Genomic DNA, 19,906 nt, shown 5'->3' on the forward strand with positions numbered 1-19,906 from the left:
CCCAGGATGGTCCTGGTCCTCTCCTCCGACGGGGAGGCCAGAAGGGACACTGTGTTGAGCCTCGCTCCCAGAAACAGAGCGTCTTGCGCGGGTACAAGGTGGGATTTGGCATAGTTCACGGAGAATCCCAGGTCCGTGAGAAGTTGGACGGTCCTTGCCGTGTGAACCACGGCGAGCTCCCTCGTCTTGGCTCAGATGAGCCAGTCGTCCAGGTAGGGGTAGACGTGGATCCCCTCGCGGCGCAGCTGCGCCGCCACCGGTGCGAGGCACTTGGTGAACACCCTGGCTGCCGACCGTAGTCCGAAGGGGAGGGCTTTGAACTGGTAATGACGCCCTTGGACCACAAACCTGAGGAATTTTCGGTGCCCCTTTAGGATGGGAATATGGAAGTAGGCATCCTCCAAATCCAACGATGACAGGAAGTCTCCTTCCTCCAGCTGACCCAGGACGTGCTGGAGGGTGACCATCCGGAACTTCTGCGCCTTGATGAACTTGTTCAGACGTCGCAGGTCCAGGATGGGGCGCCATCCCCCCGTCTTCTTCTTCACGAGGAAGTATCTCGAGTAGACTCCGGAGCCCCGAAGCCTCTTTGGGACGAGCTCGATGGCGCCCTTCCTGAACATCGCCTTTACATCCAGGAGAAGTTGAGGGACGTGAAGTTCTTTCCTGGCCACGGGGGGGACGCGCGGACACCTTCTTTGAAACTCGAGCGCGTGGCCCCGGGCCAAGGCGTCCAGCACCCAACGGTCGGTGGAGATGGACTCCCACACGCTGACGAAGCTCGCCAGCCGGCCTCCCACCGGGGTGCTTCGGTGGGGGCCCGACCCCACGGCCGGTTCAATCCTGCTTCAACGAGGCTTTGCCGCCTTGACCTCCTTGGCGACGACGGCGGGGTCCGCCAGACTTACCTCGTCCTCTGTAGGCCTCCTGAGACGACGAGCGAGCCGCTTGACGGTAGGTGGAGAAACCGCCGCCGGAACCTTTGGAGGCACCCTTGCCTCCGCTGCTCCGAAAGGGCGTCCGTCGTTGTTGCAGAACTCCAAGGGCCCGGGCCGTCTCGGTGTCCGCTTTAATGGCCTGAAGGGAATCGTCCACTGTTTTCCCAAACAGGTTGTTCCCATCGAAGGGCATGTCCAGGACTCTGGTCTGAACGTCTTGACGGAAGTCCGTAGCCTTGAGCCATCCACGCCGCCTAAGGCAAACGCCGTTGCCCAACTGGCGGAACCCAGTGTCGGCGATGTCCGTCGCAACGGTAATGGCGTGGTCCGAAGCCACCTCACCTTCCTGCAGGATCTCCAGGGCCTCTGCCCTCTTGTCGTCCGGCAAGAAGTCCAGCAGGGGAGCCAGTTTGTACCAGAGCTCCCTGTCGTAGCGGGCCACGATAGCCAAGGCGTTGGCCGCTTTAATCGTCGTCGCTGCAGACGAGATGACTCTGCGTCCCATAGCGTCCAATTTCTTTCCCTCGCCGTCCGGTGGGGAAGTCGATGTGGAGGCCGCACCCCCCCCCGCGCTTTCTTCCTGGCCGCCGCGGAGACGACGGAGTCCGGGGTAGGCTGCGCCCGGAGGCACAGGGGGGCCGTGTCCGGGACCCGGTACTTCTTCTCGTACCGATCTCTTCTAGCTGGCGTCGTGGAAGGGTTCTTGAGGAGGGTGAGGCCCTCATCCCAAATGTCGTCCAATAGAGGCACTGCGAGGACCGTCTTCCTCTTGGCCTCGCGCCGCTGATAAAGGAAACCTTCCTTCTTCTCCTCAGGGCAGAGTTGGAAAAGCTTGGATGCCCTGGTGATCATGGAGTGGAACGATCCAATCTCGTCGGGCGGAGAAGCCCTGGTGGGAGGCGACGACGGTACATCCTCGTCGTATACCTCATCGTCCGTACCCGTCGCTGCGGTGTCAGTCCCCGTATCATCCCCTCGGGTGGACGGGGAGAAGGGCTGGAAGGGGCGCGACGGCTGAAAAGGAGGTGGAGGGTGGATCCTTCTTTTCTTGGTAGGGGGAACACCAGAAGGTCCCGGTTCTGGGTCCCCCGACGGGAGAGGTTCCGTCGGCAACGGTAGTCTCGTCCTTATCTCTGAGCATAAGGACTGTATAGCCAACAAAATGGCCGCCGAGTTGTCTCGCGGCGCTGGCAGAGGGGAATCCGACGGGCGATCAGGGGCCCCATGGCTTAAGACCTCGACCAGCTCCTCCTCCGAGGTTGAGGCCGAATCTACGACGACGCACTGCCCCCCCCTTTTTCTTCCCCACGGGGGATTTCACGGGGGTCCTATCGATGGGCACAAAAGAGGACTCCCTCCGAGGTGGCAGGGAGACTGAGCCCCGAGGTCGCCACCACTGGTGTAGCCTCCACAGGCTGAGCCAGGGCCGCCGCGACAGTTTCGATAGAGGGCTTGGCCGGATGGATTAAGGCCTTCACCACCTTAGGTGCGCTCACTGCCTTATCCTTGAGGGGGGGGGACACTGCCCCGCTCCCCCTCCGCCTTCGAGCTCGACCGGGGCCTCTCCAGGAGCTTCGCCGGGTGCTCGGCCTTCCTCTTACCCGACCCAGAGCGTTGGCTCGTGGTTGATGGTGCCGGGGAGGGTGCGCCCTGCCTGGCGCCCGTAGAGCCCGACCGTTCGGCGCTCCCGGTGCCAGCGAACTCGCGGTGCTTGGCCTTATGTTGGACCCCCGTCGCCGGGGCATCCTCAAAGGTCTTAGAAGACCGCTCGGATTTCTTCCTCTTCTTCTCGCCGGACGGGCTCTTCCCTTCTAGCCAGTTGGCGAGACGTTGATGGCGGTCCTTCATGGTCCGCTCCGACATGTTGCCTCAAAACGCACAGTCCTCCTCCACGTGCGTCTTGTCCTCATGTAGGCAGTAAAGACAAAAAGAGTGTTCGTCCTCCTTGAAGACGTTCTGCAGCTGGCATCCAGGGCAGACCCTGAACAGCTTTTCGGGCGTCGAGCTTCCCTTCTCCTGGGCCATGACCGGGCCTGGAGAAACTTCTGGAGTCCTCCAAAAGCGTAGCTCGACGAAATCTTCACCCTTGAGGGGCGCAGACGAATCCGACACGGGTCCCCGTTGATCGGATGGAGAGTCGGTGGAGCTTGAGGCTCTTTTGACCGAAAAAACAAAGTTTTTGAGAAAAAACGTGAAAAAAATAGCACTAACGCTCGAGAGCAATAGCACGAGGATCCCAACACATGAACGTGCGGTAAAAATCTGAAGATGGCTGCCAGAGGTTAGGTAGAGGGCAGTCATTGGCTGTGGTCAGTATGACGCAGAGATCAGTGATTTGTTACTACTACGAAAGACAGATCAGAAACGAAACTGATACTGGTTTTTTCTTTACCGAGGATTCCCAGCCGGACGACGGGGAATATTCATGAGCATGTGAATGCATGCCAGACCCCATGTTGGAGAATGTTGCAATTCACCTGCTTGCATTCAGATACAATTATAAGCAAGTGAGTACGCACGGGTTCAGGGACCTCTTGAAGGCCATCCTGCAGTAGGTTCCATTGAACATCTGAGTAGCTAGCCAACAGTGTAGTATTGTTGGCTATGTGTGTGGAGTACGCTTTTTACAATCTTTATCAGACGGTGACTCGCCTGTCGACAAAGGTAAACCTGCCCTCTTGCTCGTTGTCGTAACCACTAACGAATCCGGAATGGCATGACCCCTAATGTAAAGGCCGTCAGTAGGGGAAGGCTGAAACATCTTCTCCACTAGTGGATTAACAGCCCTGGTCTGGGCTGGCGTGAACAACAAAAGGAGCAAGGAACTTCTTTATAGAATTTAACCAGGTCTGTATCTGGCACTGCCTCCTGTGTGACAATTTGGAAGTGTTCCGCTGACTTCCTTAAGATAGCGTTAAACGCCATCTGTTCGTCAACAGTTGAGGCCTGACAGACTGGTGGGGAGAGAGGGGAGTCCATACACAAGGCATCAAGTTCCGGAGTAGGGGTAGCGGATGCCCAATGTTGATTATCAACTGGATGTTCGTCCTCCCATCCCAGAATGGGATCAGACAGATCGGCAGGATCACCAAAGGGGGCATCATCCTGTACATCTGTATCAACATGGAATTCATCAGTGATGTCCAAAATGTCTCCTTCATGATGTGGATCAAATGTCCTTTGAAATTTGGCCACATGCATATAAGGTCTTTCCTCACGAGGCCTCTTAGGAGCAAACTTTACTGAAAATTCAACAAACTTTTCTAGTCTGTTCATGCACCCCACAAACTTCTCTCTAGTCCATGATAAGAAACCAGAAGGGCCTAGAGGAGGAAAAGGCTCTTCTGGATGATTATCTTCCCTAGAATGTCTAGATTGCTCAACTAGAGCCTGAGATAAGGATACAGAGTAATCTTTGTGTCCCTCCTTGCATTTCGACGTGTCCTTTGAAGCGTCTTTCGTCTGTTTTTCGTGTTTCACCGCCGAAATGATCTTCGCGATACTATCGCTAATGCTCAGTGTCATAGGGAGGTTGAGGATTTCGGCACAACCGGTCTCTTGCGCGGCGTCAATACACTCTTCTGAGGCGTTTCAACAGCCGCATGGCTTTTGGTGCTGGCACCCTTACTCTTGGACTGCCCGGACGCATGCTGCTGATGCGGTTGCAGGGAGAGCTGCCGATCAAGGAAACCGGCGGGTACAGCCGAACTGGCCGACGTACCCATTGGAGCCTTGGAGATCTTCGATTGAACTGTCGAAGCCGTACCAGAGATTGTGTCCTTTGTGTGGGTAGCGTGTGCGGTCTTGTGGCCGGGATGTATATATTCCCCATAGCGGGACTCTCGTTGCGCCTATTGGGGCTGGGGACGGACGGCATGGAGCGAGAACGCTCCTGTGCAAGGTCAACAGCGTCCGAAGTGGAGCCTTGGTTGTCACTTGTATCCTCGTCACATCCGGCGGCAGGAGAGTTACTCTCGGCAAGCGACATCGCGTAGACTGCCCAGTGCTTTAATAAACTCTGCTTCAAAGACTTAGGAGCTCACAGGACACTTCATTGTGATCGAGGGGGAAGACACTTATTGCACCGGCGGTGCTGGTCTTTCCAAGGGAATTTTGCCTTACAGGAAGAACAAAATCTAAATGGTGTCCTGTCCATAGCTCAGAATCGCAAAAGTGATGACAAAACCAAAGGAACAAAGAAGGGGAAAGGAAAAAGAACATAACACCCCAGGCCCTCTCTACCTACTGCCTAGACTGGCCAGAAGGCCCGGCCACATGGTCGGCAGTGCCTACCGGAGCCCCAGCCTTCAAGGTTCAGTCCTCAGCAGTCTTCGGCGGTGGTACCGGAATCAGCCGTCGAAAAGGGTGAGGATGACTGAAACGACCGGAGGTCGGGAAATATAACAATATTGCAATATTTTGGACAAGCTCTGCATAAAGCGACCAGCTAGCTGGGCAGAAAAAAAATAATCTGAGGGACCTCAATGTGAGAGGCTTTTTGGGTACACTACACGTCACGTTAGGGATAGTGTTACAGGCACGCCCATGTCGACGTCCCCTTTCGATCCTCGAAAGACAAGATGCAATACTCTGCAGTTTCCACTAGATGGCGGACTATATGCACAGCATTTGATTCTAAGCAGATTAACGAACATCAGAAATAGGATTTACTTACCTTGAATAAGCTTCATGTCGTCTTAAATAAGTATTCTCCAAGTCTTACTTTGCTTAGAAACTGTTTTGCCATTCTAACAGAAAGTAGATAGGTTAACTTACTCACCTGTGAATTGGGATTCTCCCCTTCCCAAAAGTAATGCTATTGGTTTCACTTTATTAATCCTGTTAGGATAATTGTATGAGTAATAAATAATAATAATAATAATAAAGTGTCCCCAATTGGGTCTTGCTTCCCCCGACTTACTGATAGCCCGTCCAGAATAAGGGTGCCTAGGTCATACTTCCCTTTTAGGTTGCTGGTAGCTCCTTCCAAAAGTATATAGGTTTTACTTACCTCAAGTATAACTGTATTCCAAAAATAAGTTAGGGTTATTGCTTCCCTTAATCTGTGAACTGAAAAGCACCTGTAATTGAATATCAAAAGGGTTTAATAACCTTGAGTAAGGTTGGTTTTTAAACCTGAAGTGTACCCGTCCTGAAAGAATGCAAAAGGTGGAAACTGGGGAGGGAGATGCGCATCACTTAATTGGACTACCAAGGGTGTGAAACGCATCAGACAAAGCAATAGGGCGGACGCAAAAACCAGGCAGCCCACGGACTGACCATGGGGCACAGAGTACACATTACACCTGGAGGAACTTGTGGGAGTGGTAACTGCTACACTCTAGAATGAAAGACAAGGGAAGGGATATAGATAGCACTTATTCAGAGCAGCAGGTTTAGGAAATGTACTGTGGTACCGTGTACTACCTGTGGTGTTACCCACGGGTCTAACCTCTTGCCCTAGCTTTTCAACCAATACCTGGCAACTCTCGCCCACTGCATTGTCATTTTCTGCTTAAATTTCCAGTGCTACGTTGATGACAAAATTTTCAGGCTGCCCTCGGCCACCTCCTCTCCCGCTCTCATCTCTGTCTGCCTAACTGCCATTCAAGATTGGTGTGCCGCCAATGATCTTTGTCTGAATGCCAGCAAGATGGAGAGCCTCCTCATCGGCACACCTTCACCATCCTTTCCCCTCACTCTGGCCGGCTTCCCTTGGCCATCCTCCTACTCCCACCTGCGAGGTTAAGAACATCAGGGTCACCTTTGACACCACCCTTTCCTTCTCTGCCCACATCTCTGAGGTCTCTAAAAAGTCAAACTTCCTACTGCACCTCCTCAGAGGTACTCTGCCTTTCCTCTTCTTCCCAGAGAAGCTCATGGTATCACAAGCTCTGGTTCCCTCTAGGTTGGACTATTTTAACAGCCTCTTTCTAAATCTACCTGCCTCTACTCTACGCCCTCTGCAACCAATCCAGAACAGGACTGCAAGACTTGTCCTTGGCCTCAAGCCCTGAGATCGTATCTCTCCAACTCTTAAATCTCTCCATTGGCTCCCAGTGGATGCAAGGATTAAATTCAAAACCCTCTGCATTGTCCGCAGGGCTTTCTGGGGCCGTAGTCCAAAATACCTTCAGCTATCCCTCCGCAAAAACCTCCCCTCTCAAGCTCCTCTAACTCCCTCAGGGTCAGTCATTTGTTTTAAAAGAAACAAACGGTGTAGATCTCAGTCTTAGTGTGCGGTCTCACTCTGGAACAGCCTCCCTGCCACTCTAAAACTTACGCAGAACCATTTCCGATTCCGGAAGCACCTCAAGACCATCCCCTTTTCTTCTGCCTTCGCTCCACCTCTGCCCTGCTGATCGGTTCTCTCAGCATCATGCACCTGGCCACCCTCTGTCCTCCGGGCCCCGGTTCATGCTCACCCTGCCACCCTCCAACACTGCCTCTGGGCCACCCCTTGCACTGGGGTCTGTATCTGTACCCATACAGCCCCCCTTTTTCTTTCTGCACTTATCAGACCTACCCTGTCTGCTGCCTTAAACCTAGCACTTGCAAATTACTGGCTGTACTACCACTGTCTGTTGCCTATATTTATTATTTATCCGTTTCTCCTTTGCTTTGCACTTTCCACTTTTCCCCCCTTCCATGCACTTGTCCCCTCCCCCTCTCCCATGCACTTGCGCGTTCTCAATGTCACTGGGCCTAGTAAGGTTGCTGTTTTGTTCTCCCCTGTTCCCCAACCTTGCCTTGTCGCGCTCTGAAACACTTGTGTACGAGAGCGATAGAAATATAATATCAATACTGCCAATAACAAACTGTACTAAAAGCTCACCCTTCTGCATACACCTCTCAAACTCTGAACTAAACAATAACTCTACAGCACCACAAACCGCACGTACTCCACAATAAAACAAACCACACAATCTGGCCGAACACCACATCGGCCACCAACCGAAAAACACCTACGCTCAGTGACTTTTTTATTGTAAAAGCTTCACTTCAATAAATCAATATCAAACTTGTTACATTTTTACATCTTCAACCGTTACATGAGTTTTTTTTGTTGCCAAAGTCATGTTCTGCACCTAAGTCCATATCCACAGTCACTGTTTTATGAGATGTTTTGTGTTCGAATATTCTTGTTAATCTATTGGTTTTACTCGGGTGTCATTCGTCGGGCATGGGATTTTTATCACAAAGAATCATGTCTAGGTAGTTAATTAGCCTACATGATAGCTTAATATTTCAATCGGCACTTACGTATGCCCACCATTCATCCATGTCATTGTTCTGAGGTTTGAAACCGTTCAGGTGCAGAGTCTGCTGGCTGGTTGTGCCTGTACAGGCAGTTATCAGGTATTTTAGGGACTCAGTTTCTCCTGTGCCACAAAATCTGCATTTGTTATCCATAATGTCTTTGTTCCGTCTTATCCAGAGCATTTCTCGATTATTTAGGGCATTTAGTCTGAATCTTAGTAGAATGCCCTTCACAGAAATAGGTTCCTAAGTATTTCAGTGGCTTATGAAGTTTGATTTGTCCTAAGCCTAGTGGAAGAGCAGTTTTGAGTTTTATACGTTTTTCGATGTTCTGAATCCAGTCCCAGTTTTCTAGTTTTTTTTTGGTGTGTTGGGGGCGATTGATTAGCTCGGATCTGCTTATGTTAGCGCCTTCCATAATGACGTCTAGTTTTTGCTTCCAAATTTTAATTAATTTCGATTGCATCTCGTCATTTCCGATCTTGAATATTTTGTATGCTGGTATCTTTTGGCCAAGGTACATTTTTCTCAAGGTCGCGAGAGATTTCCATATGACTGTCATATGGATTGAGTTGACTGCCAATTCATATCTCAACACAGATACAGAAATGTAGTGAGCAAGCCTCAGTGCGCATCTCCAGAAGGTGCCTTCCAATGTTTGCCAGAGACGATGGTCAAGATTCCAACAAGCTTCGGCGCCAAACACAATAGTCGGGATGAACTTCTGGAGATAGAATGTCATTATTGGCACAATGGTAAATTTTCCATAGTCATGATTAATCTTTGCTCCTTGTAGGCTGAGTTTGATTGTTCTGTTAATCAGATCTTTAGTCCATGCCGCTTCGCAGATGGAGTCGTTGAACATCACGGCCAAGTATCCTATGGATTTTACAATGCTAAGATTGTCGTTTGCAATTTGCCATTTAAATTTTTTATCTGACCTGCTGAGCTTATGACCAATACTCATGATTTTTGTTTTTTCGGTATTTATCAAGAGCTTGTTTAATTCCATGTACTCATTCAGTCGTTTCAAGAGGCGCTGTAAGCCGATCTGGGTGTGGCAGGTTAGCACTAAGTCATCTGCATAGACAAGGCATTTGATTGGGGTGTCGATCTTGGGCGAAAAGCAAGGTACTGTGTCTAGCCATTCGGACAGGTCAGCTATAAAAAGTTTGAATAATTCTGCTGCCAACGGGCAGCCTTGCTTGACGCCTTTGTATGTTGTTACAGGCAAGCTCAGGTCGCCTTGTTGATTAAGCCTCATCTGCACCGTGGTATTAGAGTGAAGTGCTTTTAGTGGTTCCAAGATCGATAATGGACATCCCCAATTTTTTAGCTTTGACCACAATTTCTCCCGATTTATTGTGTTGAAAGCTTGCCTCAAGTCTATGAATGCAAGGAAGATTTTCATCTTTGCTCGAAGAGCCTCCAGTTTTAAGAAGTTCAGTAGTAGTAAATTCACGTCGACTCCCACACCCTCGGTGAAGCTGTTTGTCGAATGTCGTGTTTCCCCGACATGGAAGCCCAAGTGGCAAGTCTCTTTCAGAGGAAAGAGCCAAAGATTTTCCCGATTGTATCGAGGAGGGCGATAGGACGATAGTTCGCCAGGACGTCTCTATCACCCTTCTTGTAGCTTGGAACCACGATGGCTTTTAACCATGACTCAGGAATGCTCTTACTTTCCGACACTCTTCCAAACAGGGATTCAATGAACTTTGCCCAATGCTCCTTGTTTTTCTTAAGCATGATGTTTGAAATTTGGTCAGGTCCTGCTGCTCTTGAATTTTTTCGATTTTGTATTGCTGATTCTATTTCGTCACTTGATGGCGTTATGTCCCACACTGATACTGACACGCATGCTTGGGATTGGATCTCCTCCGTTGGCTTTTTGTAGATTCTCTCAAAATGCTTGGCCCATTTCGTGCCATCAATTGGGTTGAAGATTGTGGGCCCAGTTTCTGTGTTGCCCTTGTTTAGGATTGCCCAGATATCACGCGTGTTTTTTGTGATCAGCAGTTGCATCATCAATTTGGCGCAATTTGGTTCTATCACCACATTGTGTGTCTTTAGACAATGTCGATAGGCTTGACGTCTTGCTTTTACTTTAGTGATCATACTGTCCGTTGGTATCTTCATTTTCTTTATCTGGTGCAAGTCTCTCCTCAGTTCCCTGTTCGCTTGTGTGATGACATTACTAAACAGCTGTTTGAGTGGCCGATTATTCTTCAGGCTACCGTTTTCAGCTTGAGTTCTATCAACAGGGGTGCATAGTTCACCTGATTACCCCCGTTTAGATCAAGGCAGTGTTTTTCGATCGGCTACCTATTAATCCTCAAACGATTTCCTGCCGCATTTGATGTGACTTGCACATCGTATTTGCCGGTAGGTTCGCCCCAATCAGTTTCCCAGACTAGGCGGAGCAGATTGTGATCGCTGTTGGTCATTGGGATTACGTTTAGGGAGGCCACTCTTTCGAGAACGTGTCGGGGAAACCCTGATATAGTCCAATGTATTTCGGTCTGCGTGGAACTCGCCATGTTGGATCACAAGGCTGGTCACCTTTAGTTTTTCCGTTGACCATTTTGCAATTTCTTATTGCTAGCGCGTCGAACCAAAGTTGTCCTCTATTGACTACCGCATCTGCTGGCTTTGGCGTGTTCATTTTTTTTACATTGTCATAGTTGTACCAACTGCAATTTAGATCTCCACATACCATTATGGATAGATTATTGTATTTCAATATTGTATCATCAATTAGTGTTGTTACAGCACTGATGAAGCTGTTTGTGGAAATCATGGCGGGGTTCCAATATCCATTTTTTAAGAGTAGATGTTGTTTCTCCGACTTTATTGTAGATGTTATTTGGACCAAAGTACCTTGAACAAAAGGATTTGGATTTAACGATTCCAGCGGCGTCATCCAATTGTGGATCTTCAATAGAGTGACTAGCCCAGAGAATGGACGACCAGTAGAGTTTTTCCCAGCAGGATTTAAAAAAAGTGCTAAATCCATCTCGGGTCGGTGGCTTACGTAGCCACGTTTCCTGGAGACATACAGCAAAGAGGTTGTCCATTGGCACCTCAAAGTTGTTGAACAGGTGGACGAATCCTTGTGTGCTCCAAGATGACACAATTTGGGCTGAGTTGTTCTCCTTCAATCATTGTTAATGATGTTTGTCGTTTGGTGGAAAGGTTCCTATCCGTGTTCTGGGAAATGGTCCCTGGTTCCGGCTCTCGTTATTCTTTGCAGGAGAGTAGGCCAATGATTTTCGCAGTGTAGCTCGTCGACAATCGATTCCTTCCGCGTTTGCACGGGCATCTCGCCCCGAGCTTTCTTGTTGAATCTCGTGCTCGGGTTCCAAAGTTAGATCAAAGCCAAATACGAGTAGATCTTCTGTCACTTGCAATAACATGTTTTTCACCGCCTAGGAGCCAATATGTAATAATACTTGATCAGAAGTTATCTCTGTTGGATATTCGACGATCTTCATGTCATCCAAGGATATTGTCCACAGAACTGGAATACATGCAAATAATTTAATTACATTGGCTCTGTTTAAGTTGACCTCGTTGTCCGTTTGAATATTTTGAAAACCTAGTTTCCGGAGCCAAATATTGGTGGTTTGATTTTTTGTAGGATGTACCCTAGATGTATATTGGGTTCTAGTATGCCTCCGATTAGACGTCAATTTCGGGTTTAACTTGGAGGCAAGTATTGACGGTGCTCTCGAAATTGATTTAGCCTTTTCCTTTTGCACGGTAGTACCGGTTGATTTTTTTTTTTTAGGAAAGTGACTTTGGTTGTTTCCGATTTTCAGCAGATGATGTCCACAGGACGCCTGAACTCTCAAGCGAACGCCCATTGTTTGCTGGCTCGTCTAGATCATCAGCGTCTGCCGAATATGTTGAAAGGTTACATAAATCTATTGCTGAAGAGGTGGCAGTACTGCCATTGCTCATTTCATCAGATTCAAGGCGGTGGCGTTTTGCTGACTGTTCATTAGTTTGGTGGTCGTTTTCTTTGCCAAGATCTCGGTGAAGCACGGCCTGAGCTGCCCGCTTGCTTGTTCCTGTTGTCCGGTTAAACAAGCCAGATTTTGTTGGCGTGGTGAGATTCCTTATACATTTTCTCACATTTGAGTGTGTAGGTTTTGGTTGCTTCTTTGGGTTTCCTTAAATTGCGCCTTTATTTTCTTTTCTAGCCAGTCTGAGGGGCTTTTTTCGGTCGTCACAATGGTTTTGGCAGAGCCATTGAATATATCAAATGAACATTGAGTTGTTAAGCGGTGCTAATGATGCCAGGTTTTTATTCAAAGCTGGGGGCATTTGTGCCTTAGATGGAGGCAATGGCCCACCAGCTTCGCATTGCAAAGTGTTAGTTGCGTTTGTGTTGTCCTCAAGAGTTTGTTGGGTGTTTACTTCTATGCTCTCGACATCGATATTGTCGGGTACAAGAGGTAGAGATGTTTTCGGAGACGCTGAGCCGAACGCAGTCGTTTTCAAGGATTGGGCGTCATGGGTTAAGATGACAGGGGGCCTTATGTTTTGATCGATTACGGGCTTGGTTGCCGGGCAATTACCCTGATCCTTTGAGATCTTGTTTTCATTTTGTGAAGAGGTCGTTTTCGGCAAGAAGTTTCGTGTCAGAGAGGAGTCGCGTCTCTTGAGTTTTCTTTTCCACGTCTCTGGACTGGAGGCGCATCCATCTCACTGCCTCGAACAAACTTTCAATTAGATTGTCGTTTTGACAATGGTGCCGTGCAGCTAAGTCACTTGGACGTTCCTGCCATCGAACAGATAGATCTGCCTGATGTTCTATTTGTTTCTGTAAGAACCCTGTGAAAAGTTCAAGTTTTTCCATTTTGTTTTGAGAGATTTAAAAGCATTGCCCCTTGGTCATCGATTGCTCCATTCAAAGATTCGTATAATTTGGTGAATGATAGTAGGACAATTGAAGAGGCTGCTACAACTTAGTTGTGAAGCTGAGTTAGGGCATCAGCAGATACTCAGTTGTTGGTCGATTTGCACAGATGAGTCATTTCCATTTAATGATACTTGCAAGTGTTCTATGTGAAAGTCATCATCTGGGAGCGGAGAGTTTTGTGCTTTTTTTGCACGATCTTGACTGGAGGTACTGTGGTTTTTTTAACACTAAGTGCTCACGTTTGTTGACAGAAGTGCAGGCTCATTAAATGCTGAGTGGTTTAGTTTTAATTTTAGTTCGATAATTCGCTGAAGACTTCGTGCTCTTGCCATGGAACTTGAATCCATGCTAGCCACTCTGACTGTTGAGTGAGGTGATCCTTGGCCTGTGGGCAAGGCATCGGCTTTTCCTAAATCCATGTCTGGTGTAGGCAGTGTGTTTCTCCCCCCGCCCCGAGTCGACGGGTGCTTGGAATGCGTATGCCCTGTGGTTTGCACTTTCCTTTGCCCGACTGATTTTTTGCTTCTCCTTTTTGTCGCAAATTGAGCTTGCTGCAACGTTGTTTAGAGGTGCAGGTAATTTGCTCCAGTTATTTTGTATTTGGGCATCTGTGCACATATCAGCTTGTACGTATTGTGCAGCCAGGTCTTTGTTCATTTTGTTGTTGATATCACGGTTTTTCCCTGCCATGGCATGTGGCTTTAAGTTTGTGGGTTGTTTCTCGGTAGGCGCTTCTTGACGAATTGGCAGACATGGTAGTGTTGGTAAAACAGCGGTGTCATTATTGGAAGTTTGTGCTGGCTGTTTCTCATTTTCACTAAGTGTACTTTTTTGGAAGGCACCTTCCGCTGGGTCCCGAGTGTAATTGATGAGTGTGCTGGTCAACATATGGGATACTTAATACACTAATTAGCTCAGCATCGGTGACATCGATGGCGGACAGTGGCGGGTAAAGGCTGTCAGTCACATTGCCAAGGTCGCTGATCATAGTCGTCTTTACGAGTGATTGGGGCAAATTTGAAACTGCCGGCTGTATTGCAAGCGTGATAGAGTTCCGTGCCGGGGCCTGCATAGTCACAGTTCCAATATTCTTTGCTGTGTGTTCCTCGTGTGTTTCACTAGCTTTGCTGGACAATTGCTGTCTTGCAGAGGAAGCATGAATGTCTATGCTGTAGTGCTGTTCGGCAGTGTCAATGGATTGCCTGCAGGTCTGAATATCCATGCAGTCGGGTAAGTCAGAGTTTGCGAGGTGTTGCAATGGCTTTTGCGGATTAGTGAGAACATCCAAACAATCAACACAGGCACTGAGAGGAATCTTTGGCGAATGTGTGTTTGTCGCTAGTGTGGCGGATGATACCAGAAGGGATGAGGCAGACGGTAGCGATGAGGGCCAAGGAGCACCCTTGCCTACCTTTCCACCCCCGTCCGGGGTGGCTTTCATGGCAGTGCACAGGTTTAACATCCTTTGGTGGTAGAGCGTCTTCCGTCGGGTCTGGGGACCTTCGGCAGCGTCATGGGAGCGTCGACGGTGCCGGGGTGATCTTGCTACTCAGTTTTACTCTCAGGTATTCGCCGGTTGCCACTAAGTTGCTTTTGGGAGGAATTCAGCCAGACAACCAGGCAACAAAGCAGCAAACAGCCAAACAGTCACTGTGGAAAGACACTCGCCCTTCTCACGCTCTGGCTAAAGTGACCGTTGTATCCGAACAGAAGCTGCCAACAGCACATTACAGGCCTCTTGCTCTTTTTCCCCCTCAATCATTCAACATATCCCACCCCTTGCATTACAGATCAGCCAGAGCACCAAGAGACAACGCAGGTGGCAACAGTGTGCATTATAAGAACCTTTAACTTAAGATTTGCTGCATACCCAGACTTGATGGCACCAGAGATGAACGATGGAAGAAAAAGGTACAAAAAGAGAAATCTTTCCTAATAGACAGTTGAACCTTCACACGTCTCTAAAGACTAACTACAAACAGCATTTGGAGAGAAAAATAAACTGTATCCCAGAGAAAAGTAACAATTGAGGTGTAGCAAATATTGAGCACTTTTATTAAGATGGACTATTAAAGCTATAATTGTCAGAATATTTTTTTGCTAAAAAAGTCTAGTGAGCCTGATCAAATGGGAGGAGGGAGCTGAAGGGTACAGGAATGCTAGAGGATTACCCTATGTTATTTGATGTTTAAAATGTATGTTTGAGAATACTTTGCCAAAACTAACAGTTAAAGAAAGGAATAAACCTGAAATGGTAAAAAAAAAAAAAAAAAAAAATACTGGGTTGCTCAATAGAACTAGCATAAAAACGAGCTTGGCGCCCGCCAGATTGTTTATACCTAAAGCTGCTTTGGCGGCTGCTGATGCCACCCGAGGATCCACCACAGATGCCAAGAATGCCACTGTACTCATGACCGGGTTTCCAGACTGGCTGAAGGGCACAGGTTGGTAAGCAAGGGGTCCAAGAGAAGAGTCTGAGTTCTCAAGGTAGGGGTCTTCGATAGGGAGTCTAAGGAAGTGCAGGATGCACTCATCTTGCGTACGGCTCCCAACATGCTCCGATACCTTATTCCAGTCATCCTTATACATCTCAAGTGCCTGAAAAAAGGGAAAAGGATGGTTAAGGCACTTTTCAACTGTGGCAGTATACACACATTTATGCAACTAGAAAGTCCACAGCAAGACGGCATCTCCATATACTCAACAGAAACAGAGTGGTCAGAAAAATGGCAACACGTAAATATGGAACAAGTTACTTACCTGTAACTTGTATGGATTCACATGCTCATGAATATTCCCAGTCAGGCTGGGAATCCTCAACAAAAAAAATCAGTATTAGTTTCAATTCTGAACAGTCTTTCTCCTAACAACCAATCACTGACCTCTGGGTCATACTACCCCCAGATAATGACTACCCTCTATTTAAGCCCCTCGTCTGGCAGCCATCTTCAGATTTGGTAGCACGTAAAGTGGAAGTAGGAACAAGAGCAGCGCCGCAGAGAGGTAGGCGGGAGGGTTTGCATGTGAATCCATGCCAGACCCATGCTGGAGAACAACAGTTACAGGTAAGTAACTTGTTCCTTCTCCAGCATGGGGTCTGGCATGGATTCACATACTCATGAATAAATACATAGCAGTACACACATGCCCACGGGAGGTGACAAGGCTCAACATAAGCATCTCTTACCCTCCCTCACCAGGCTCATCTTCAAGCGAACAGTTTGCGCAGCACTGCTTGGCCGACTCTTCACTCCTCCCTGGAATCCCTGTCGACGCAGTAGAATCTCGTGAAGGTGTACGTCGACTTCCACGTAGCAGCCCTGCAAGTGTCCAGCGGGGGCACCCCAGACAGGAACACTGTAGTTGCAGCAATCGCTCTGGTCGAATGGGCTCTCGGACGGCCAGGCAAAGGTCGGTTTGCCAACCGGTGACAATGGGTGATGCAGACGGAGAGCCACCTAGAAATGGAAGCCTTTGGAGAGGGCCTTCCCATGGTTCACAGGCTCAAAGTTCACAAAGTTGCAACGTCTTCTGGAAACTCTTTGTGCGGTCGACGTAGAACTTTAGCTATCTAGCCACATCCAGCGAGTGCAACACCAAGGGCCCGCTTAGATGAAAGGCCAACTGCACCTTGGCCATGAAGGGGGGGGTGTGTCCGCAGCACCACCCTTGTGTTGTGAAAAGTCAAATAAGGTGGCTTACAGGACAGGACCTGAATCTCACTCACTCGTCGTGAGGATGTGATGGCCACGAGGAACGCCGTCTTCCATGACAAGAACTTCAGTGGAACTGAGAGCATAGGTTTCGAATGGAGGCCCCATGAGCCTAGTCAGAACCAAATTGAGTTCCCATGCTGGGGCTGGGGCCTTCACCGGCGGGAACAAACGGAACAGTCCTTTGACAAACTCCTTAACCAGACGGTGTGACCATAACGACAACCGTCCCGGAGATCTGGTGTAGCGGGAGATAGATGCCAGATGAACTTTGATGGAGGCATGGGCCAGTCCTGCTTTGGCCAACGACAGCAAATACGGTAGCACTTGTGGAGCCATGACTCAGAGGGTCGATCTTCTGTGCACGAGACCAAACAGCCAACCGCTTCCATTTATGTCCGTAGCATTTGAGAGTAGACTATGCACAGGCCTTGGCAAGAACCTCCTTGCTGTCAGGTGGGAGATCGTAACCCCGCTGCAGGAGCCAGGCCTTCAGGTTCAGCGATCTTGGGCCATGGTGCAGAATTGCGCCTCCTTCCCGGAAGCTGGACTGAAGGAGACGCTGACATGTCGAGCTGGTTTGGGTACCAGATCTGCCTCGGCCAGGCTGGTGCGAAGAGGATCATCCTGCACCGGGACCGTCTGAGTTGGACTAGTCGAAGAAGCAACAGCAAAGGAGGGAACGCATACAGAAACAGGCCGTCCCAGGGGAACAATAATGTAAACCCCATGCTCCCCGGCTGGGGAAACCTGCTGGCGAACCAGCAGCACTTGGTGTTCGTCGATGTCACAAATAGATCGATCTGGGGATAGCCCCATCGACTGAACAGGTGATTCACTTGGTCCTGCCGAAATTCCCACTCGTGGCAAGAGCGCAGCTCCCTGATGAGTCGGTGACAGTGTTCTTCACTCCTGCCAGATGAAACAGGAACAACATCCCCTGGGTGACGGCCCAGTGCCATAGGTCCTGCGCTTCTTTGGAGAGCCTCGGGGATCTGGTGCCCCCCTGATGTAAAACATGGTGGTGGTATTTCCATGAAGGCCTGCACCACCTTGCCCTTGAAGGACGGAAGGAAAGACTGGAGGGCCCAAAACACTGCCTGCAGCTCCAACACATTGATGTACGTTTTCTCCTCCGGTAGCCACAGGCCTCTTGCGTGGAGACTTCCAGGGAGGCAACTGTCGTGATCGTCTCCTGGTGGGGTGGGGTCTGGAATTCCACACCTCCAGACAGATGTGTGCAAACTACCCAATACCTTATCGCTCGACTGAAGCTCTCGTCGAGCGTCATCTTGTCCTGGAAACTTCCCGACACTTGTATCCAATGGTCGTCGAGGAACTCTTGTAGTGGACGCATCCGTAGCCTGCATAGTCGGATGAGGTAGGTGCATGACGACATCATGCCGAGTAGAGACTTGATGGTCCTCACCGTGGCGATCTTCAGTGCCAACAGCCGTTGCACCTTGCCCACTATCTTCTCCTTAAACGGAGATGCCAGGTACAAAAATGTTGAGGCGGGATCCCAGAAACAGCACGTCCTGCGATGAAGTCAAGCAAGACTTTGCATTGATCACAGAGAACCCCAGATCCATCAGCAGGTGGACAGTCCTCGCAGTCTGATCGTTGGCGATGTCCTTTGAACTGGCCCGGATGAGTCAGTCCAGATAAGGGTAGACGTGGATCCCTCGAAGTCGCAGCCGCACCGCCACCAGGCACTTGGTGAAAACCCTGTGCGCCGACATCAATCCGAAGGGAAGGGCCTTGAATTCGTAGTGCTTCCCCTGAACTACGAAGTGCAGAAACTTGTGGTGCCCCTTGTGAATGGAGATGTGGAAGTACGCATCCTCCAAGACCAGTGACAACAGGAAGACTCACTCTTCTAGCTGTCCGATAAGGTGTCTGGTCAAAGGTTCGAATCCAAAAGGATCAAATGCCATAGGGTTGAGTCAATAGGACCTAAAACAAAAGGGTCGACATTTTTTTTACCACAAAAAAGGGGGTTTGAGGTGGCGGTAAGAAAAGGAGCCCCCGCGGAAACCCTTGGAGGAACCTTGGTACTTTCGGCCCTCAGCCAGCAAGGACGGCCGTCTATGCTGAAGAGTGCCGTCTTGATGGCTTGAAGAGGCTCATATACAGCCTTCCAGAACAGATTGTCCCGATCAAAAAGGCATGTACAAGACCCTCGACTAAATTTCTTGATGAAAATTGGTGGCCTTAAGCCAGCCCCGACGACGAAGTCCAACGCTGTTGCCCATTTGGCGGAATCCCGCGTCGACGATGTCCGTGGCCACCCCTCACTCCCCTGGCTGGCCTCCCTTGGCCACCATCCTACCCCCACCTGTGAGGTCACAAACCTTGGAGTCATCCTTGAATCCACACTTTCCTTCTCTGCCCACATCTCTGATGTCTCTAAAAAGTCAAACTTTCTACTGCACCTCCGGTACTCTGCCTTTCCTCTCGTTCCCCCAGAAGCTCACTGTCTCCCAAGCTCTGGTTCCCTCTATGTTGGACTATTGTAATAGCCTCTTTCTAAATCGCCTCTACTCTCCGCACTCTGCAACTAATCCAGAATAGGACTGCAAGACTTGTCCTTGGCCTCAATCCTGGGATCGTATCGCTGAAGCTCTAAAATACCTCCATTGGCTCCCAGTGGATGCAAGGATTAAATTCAAAACCCTCTGCATTGTCCACAAGACTTTCTGGGGACTGGGTCAAAAATACCTTCAGCAACCAGTCTGCAAATAGCTCCTTTCTCGAGCTCTTCACTCCTCTACCAGCAACTCCCTCAGGGTCAGTGGTTTTTCAAATAAACAAGCTGGGGGTATATCTCAGTCTTCGGCTGGGGCATCCCTCTGGCCCAGAGAATGTCCACTGAGATGTCTCTGAGGCCGCTGAGGCAGAGGTGGCAACTGAGGTGGAGGTAGAGCCGGAACCTAGGCGTAAATTGAGCGCCCCCGTTGTCCTGCTGTTCTTAGTCGCCTTCCTCAATGGTATCCTCGTTGTAGTCAGCTTCATCGGAACCCTCGTCGTAGGGCCTACTCACAACGTTCTCCTCCTCCGAGGAGATATCC

The 19,906-nt window shown here is 49.4% G+C and overlaps 1 protein-coding gene across 2 annotated transcripts in view; it reads right to left on the reverse strand.

The window, feature by feature from the left end:
* The window catches only part of SMARCC1 (SWI/SNF related BAF chromatin remodeling complex subunit C1), a 1,286,593-nt gene that overhangs the window by 382,880 nt on the left and 883,807 nt on the right, over positions 1-19,906 (reverse strand). For both annotated transcript variants that reach the window (XM_069645843.1, XM_069645841.1), the window contains exon 20: positions 15,462-15,720. In XM_069645843.1, coding sequence (XP_069501944.1) covers positions 15,462-15,720 — 259 coding nt within the window. The remainder of the gene's footprint in view (positions 1-15,461; positions 15,721-19,906) is intronic.

This window comes from Ambystoma mexicanum, chromosome 2p, assembly GCF_040938575.1.
Source record: "Ambystoma mexicanum isolate Mex_15411 chromosome 2p, UKY_AmexF1_1, whole genome shotgun sequence".
Classification (NCBI taxonomy): Eukaryota; Metazoa; Chordata; class Amphibia; order Caudata; family Ambystomatidae; genus Ambystoma; species Ambystoma mexicanum.